General features: G+C 38.5%; 1 protein-coding gene across 1 annotated transcript; it reads left to right on the forward strand.

Moving 5' to 3' along the window:
• Nucleotides 1-2,947: 2,947 nt before the first annotated feature.
• Nucleotides 2,948-4,380, forward strand: LOC103512354. Its single transcript, XM_026825854.1, has 3 exons — nt 2,948-3,096; nt 3,376-3,466; nt 4,219-4,380. Exons 1-3 carry the CDS (start codon nt 3,035-3,037, stop codon nt 4,378-4,380), a joined length of 315 nt encoding a protein of 104 aa, XP_026681655.1. The 5' UTR covers nt 2,948-3,034.
• The last annotated feature ends 1,469 nt before the right edge of the window (nt 4,381-5,849 follow it).

Consider the following 5,849-nt stretch of genomic DNA (forward strand, 5'->3'; position numbering starts at 1 on the left):
AGTCAATAGGATATTGAACGAGTTACTGCCCATGCTCAAGACGAGTTACAAATACCGGGAGATACGCCTACTCGCTCAAGTGAGTCAATAGGATATGTACCTACCTAAGTACAGAGTCCTTCTCGGGTTATAAACTGTTTTGAAAACAGAGTAACTTCTTAACGAAAGCTGATAAATTAATTCTGTTTTGATAGAAAGATAGGAAAGATTCGGAGGTTTACTCTGGTACTCATAGCTCAAAGTCAGCTCCCATGGCGTAGTGGTCACTGCACTCGCCTTGCACGCGGGAGACCCGGGTTCGATTCCCGGCGGGGTCAAGAAATTTGTATCAAGCAAATGATTGACTCCGTGACTGGCTGTTGCGGGGCCCACTCAGCCTCGTGAGGAAAATGATTAGCTATGACATATAAATGCGCATAGCGACCGGTGCCAGCATGGTAGGTACTTAAACATTGGATTTTAGGATTATTGAGATATTGGGAAAAATCCTACATTGCTGCAGTGAGCACCAAAGTTGTGATATAATAACACAAAAAAAAACTGCATTTACATTACACATTTACATAGTACCATCCTACTTAATTTGGAGGGTAGAGCGCCTACCTTTTAAGCGCTAGGTCGCGGGTTCAATTCATCGGTTTCGGACGATAATACCTCCGTTATTATAGGTCCCTTACATTGTAAATACAACATAACCTATAGAAGTCGTTCTGTTCTGTTATTGTTGTTGTAGCGACGTCCAAAAGTCAATTCAGGTATCCTCCTCCTCTTCGAGTACAAGGAAGGTTGCAACTTCCTTGGGTTTCATCCAAAGGTTCCGTTCTGTAGGACAGGTTGGCTGAAAAATCAACCCTAAAAACCCAACAGGTCCGAAAAAGGAAACGCCAAGTAAAACTTACTGAGAACAAGGAACGTGTGGCAGGACTTCATGAGTACCAGGACCTTCCTCAGGAGGTCCTTGTTGAGTACAAAGTTCTTGATGTGGTAGGAATGATGCTCGACGCAGAAGGATAACAGTTCCAGGATCACGCCCAGGAGTTGAGCGTTGTGGTACGAGTCGACTTGAACTTCGTCCTTCTTCGTGTTATCTAGGAGGGGATCTGGTGAAAGAGAAAACATGTTTCAAATATTTCAATTTATAAAAATAATTAAAGAAAACACTAACATTTCAAATTTCTATTTATACAATATTATTTTATGCTTTTTTCCCTCACATTGACTTTGTACCATGTATTTCTAATTAAATATTAATATAGGTACAATAAAAATAAATAAAATCTAAATCTATTTTTTCTTTCTTTCAGATTTTGAATCATCGCATGGGTTAAAATTAAGACCACCGATTGTTTCAATTAGCTTCTCCTTTTTTCCTTCAATTTTTGAACCACCACATCGGATAAAACTAAAATAAAGTATCTTGAAAAAAAAAAAAAACAAAAAAAAAAAAAAAAAAAAAAAGTTCCCTCTTGGTTTTCAGAACTCTCCTTACACAAACCCTGGATATAGCCATCCATCAGCTTACAGCTCAAGGCCAAATGACAACTACAATCACCCGAGTTCAAATCAGCTGCCTCCAAGTACAAACAACCACTACAGCAGTGTTACTAATCAGCTATCCCCAAGTACAAACCACTACAACACTATGCCCCTCAGTACAAATAACCCCTACACTGTGATGACTGCTTGTGATCCCTCTACAACAAATTATTACCCTTATCACCACCCTATGCAATTCTGTGATAGCTCATCTGGGATACTCTACAATGCTAGCATGTCTAGTAATATGTCTCCTAACCAATATCTCACACAAAGCCATCTGCCTTCTAATACCAGATCCTTGGATGAATGTAGACAGAAATCCTGTGATAATGAGGTCAGTTTGAATAACTGTTCTGGTAAAGCTTCACCACACAGGGCAAGTGGTGAAGCAAATAATGTGCAATTTGATGTGAACTCTAGTACAACAAACACAGTGCAATCTCAGAACTTGAGTGAAGTGACCCAATTTCTGGATAGTTCAAATAGCAATGTGTTGCAATGTCAGTACAATAACACCTCCCAGTACAGCTCGGATAAAATTTCCTCTTGGGAAAATTCAAATAAGAGCTGACTATGAGTAAGTATTGAGTAAGTAATAATATTATCATGAATTATCTGTGTTAAAAAAAAGAGAGCTCCTTCATTAATAGTACTTTTTTCTCTGTCGGTCACTCAAGCTCAGACAGTCTGAACGTAGGGGCCGGCAGAAGCTTGAGACCTAGGTCTGTCAGGTGGGCTGACCGCTAAGTCACGAGTTCGATCCCCGCCTGGGGAGAACTTGATCTGGAACAACGTTCTCGGAACGGCTGGCTTTTTTCTATCCTGTCATCCTTTCATTGTCATTGTTACTGGTCTTACTATCAAAATCCCTTTTTACTTTCCTTATTTTTCTTCAAAGTTCAATAAACTATTACTTAAGTATCTATTCTTTCAATAGTGTCGATAAAACAATGCCGGTGGGAATTAATAAAACAATCACTGCTTTCTTCTCATTTCAGACGTGGATAGTTGGCGTGAAATGGCTCTGGATATTGTCAAAGATAATCCAGAGCTGCAGAAGGAATTGATAGACCTCTGTGTTCAGTATTACGATTGTAAGGAGGCGTACTATTGGTGTCAGAAGTTCAAGCTGAACCCGAACTGTGTAGGGTTTGATTTGAGAGACAAAATTGCTGAAGAAGAAAGCGAACAGGATACGGATAATGGTAAGTCGAGAACAATCAATTATTACTTCAATCGATTAAAAATCAATTGTATTTTTTTTTTTTTTTTTACTTCTATTGTGATAAACTGTGAACAGAATTCTTATTAACTGCTTCTTTGATATGAATGTCTATGTAATTTTCATTTCTATTAGTCTTAGGCGACAGTATAAATGAGGTATATTAAATTCATTAAAATTCTCTTCTGTATTTAGGCTAAAAAGAAAAGCAAGAGGAAAACGCAGGCTCCTCCTCCCAACAAGGACCCTGTATCTACTAGTGACGTAGCATTCATGTGTGACGTCACACTCAAATCCCTAGCCAGAATGTTACGCAGACATGGTATGAACACGACGTAAGTTCATTATGATTTTTTGAAAAGGTTTGATAGAGGGAACTGTAACTGCTAAGGTTTTATCGTCCCGAAAGCGAAGAGAAGGGAGACAGGATAGAAGAAAAAGCAAGCAAGCCGTTCCGAGAACGAACCTTATCTGTTCAAGACAACAGCTACTTTTAATTAGGAGCAACCAGTGGCGGCATTACTAGAGAAGAAAATATTGAAAAACCATGAGAATAAAGTTACATTCATAGGTATTGGGTATTTCATTACGTCTGTATGCTGTTTTGTTGATAGATGTGCTGTCAGTGATCACAATGATTGTATTCAGGCTGTGAAGCAAGGAGAGAAACGATATCTTCTAACACGGGGCACTGTGTATGGCCAGGTAAAACATCATTTAGCTATGAAATTATAAGGTATAATGTAAAGCATCTAGATATGAAATTATAAGGCATAATGTAAAGCATCTAGATATGAAATTATAAGTATGATAGAATAGAATATTGGACTCGAAAAAAAAGAGGTTTGATAGAGGGAACTGTAACTGCTAAGGTTTTATCGTCCCGAAAGCGAAGAGAGAGAGGGGGGGAAGACTTTATAGGAGAAAGCCAGCCTTTCCGAGAACGAACCTTATCTGTTCAGGACAAAATCCGCCCCGGGCGGGAATCGAACCCGCGGCCTAGCGCTTACAAGGCAGACGCGTTACTAACCAACCTAACTGGGCTGGCGATCATGATTGAGTGATCTTTAAGACTTATGTTATATGTTTTAAGCTGTTGCCTGGCTACAGAGTTTGCCTCTATAAGTAGATAGAAGTGTTATTATTATTATTATTTTTTTTTTTTGTTAAATGTTCCTTTGTTCTGTATTCTATGTATATCCTTTGAAAAAATAAAACGTCCATACGATATAAAAAAAAGACTTATGTTTTGAGGAAAAATGGCCTTGTGGTCAAAAATCCGACATTTGTAACAACAACAACAAGACTTATGTTTTCTAATAATGTTTCAGCTGGCATCCCATGTACCTCCGGGACACTGTCTACGAATAGAAACCCATAGTGTGGTAGACCAGTGGTCAAAAATCCGACATTTGTAACAACAATAGCAAGACTTATGTTTTCTAATAATGTTTCAGCTAGCATCCCATGTACCTCCGGGACACTGTCTACGAATAGAAACCCATAGTGTGGTAGACCAGTTTGAAGAAGTTCTTAGCTATTATAATATCATACTGCCTCCTAGTATACAATTCAGATGTGAGGTAAGACTTGGGAGCTTTAGACGACGTTTTTCATAATTGCAAGTGTGTGAGCAGAAATGCAAGTGCGTCGTTCCCCTGAGCCACAGGGTGTTTAACTTGTTAAATCTCAATATCTCCCTATAACAGTATCGGTCCCCGAATCTACATTGTATACGTAATCTTATATTATAAGAACGAGATCCATTCACATTTCACACACTGATCGCTCTATCTCTAGAACCACAACACCTAGAAAGCTGAAATTTAGACGACAATGAACAAAATAATATGTTCCTTGTTTATCCTGCTCGAATCTTATATTATAAGAACGAGATCCATTCACTCATTCACAGTTCATAGTTCACACACTGATCGCTCTATCTCTAGAACCACAACACCTAGAAAGCTGAAATTTGGTAAGAATATTCCTTTTATGGTCTAGGTGTGCAATAAGAAAGGATTTTGCGAAAATCTAAACCGATCCTGAGATATGATCAATTTTCGATCGCTAAAACCACCATTAGAAATACACAGAGTGCAGAGACTGCGGGAGAGAAAACTTTTCCTCGCTCGCCTAATATTTGAGTTTCGTTTATGTTTTCAGTTTGATAACTATGCAGCTAATAGGGAGCGCGCAGCGCGACCGTATTTTTTATTATTTTCCACAAGTTCGGCCATGCCTTTTCCACAAGTTTGGCCATGCCTCGGGATAAACTAGCGGGATTCCGGAGCGGGGGCGAAGCGACGGAATTCAGCTAGTAACTTAATAAGTCTGTGTTGATTCAAGACATAACTCTTTGAAGCTTGAGACCTCATGTTGAGCCAAAAAAGACTTTTTGACCAATCAATTAAAAAGTCCCTTTACCCCAGCAGTCTAAACAAGGTCTTGTGTTTTTTATGGGTTTAGTAACAGTACATATCATATACAGGGTGTCCCGCGAACGACTGTACAACGCTTGAGGGTTGATGCAGGACCTAAAGGGCTACCAGAAAAAGCTATCTGGACAGATCCGATTTTCAACAGGGGCGGAGTTATGAAGGATTTTCTGTTTTTCAACATTTTTCATACCTTGTCCCCTTAAAACGCCTTTATCTCTTGAACCAATAAAGATAATAAAAAATTGATTGCACCATTGAAAAGAACACAAAATTTACTAAAAGAAAAGATTCCCTGTTTTGGTAAAACCCTCCCTCAAACACAACCAAAAGCTTGAGAAAAAGATTTTTTTGTATCTCTTTAAAAACTACCATTTTTTCAATTCGATTTTTCTTCAAGTTTCCACTGAAACCCATTGAATTTCTCCTGATAGAAAAGTACCCCTTTTTGCCCTCTTTAATTCCATTATCTTGAATTTTCTAAGAAACCATTATTCACGGAGATATTAACGATACAAAAGGAGAATCCGTCAATTTCCTACGTTACTATGAATCCCTATCTACCTGTTTCTTTCTATCGCCGCGCCGAATTTTCCTCCAAAAAAAAAACAACACGAACAACAAAACAAACAACAACAACAACAACAACA

The sequence above is a fragment of the Diaphorina citri genome, unplaced genomic scaffold (assembly GCF_000475195.1).
Source record: "Diaphorina citri unplaced genomic scaffold, Diaci psyllid genome assembly version 1.1 scaffold829, whole genome shotgun sequence".
Taxonomy (NCBI): Eukaryota; Metazoa; Arthropoda; class Insecta; order Hemiptera; family Psyllidae; genus Diaphorina; species Diaphorina citri.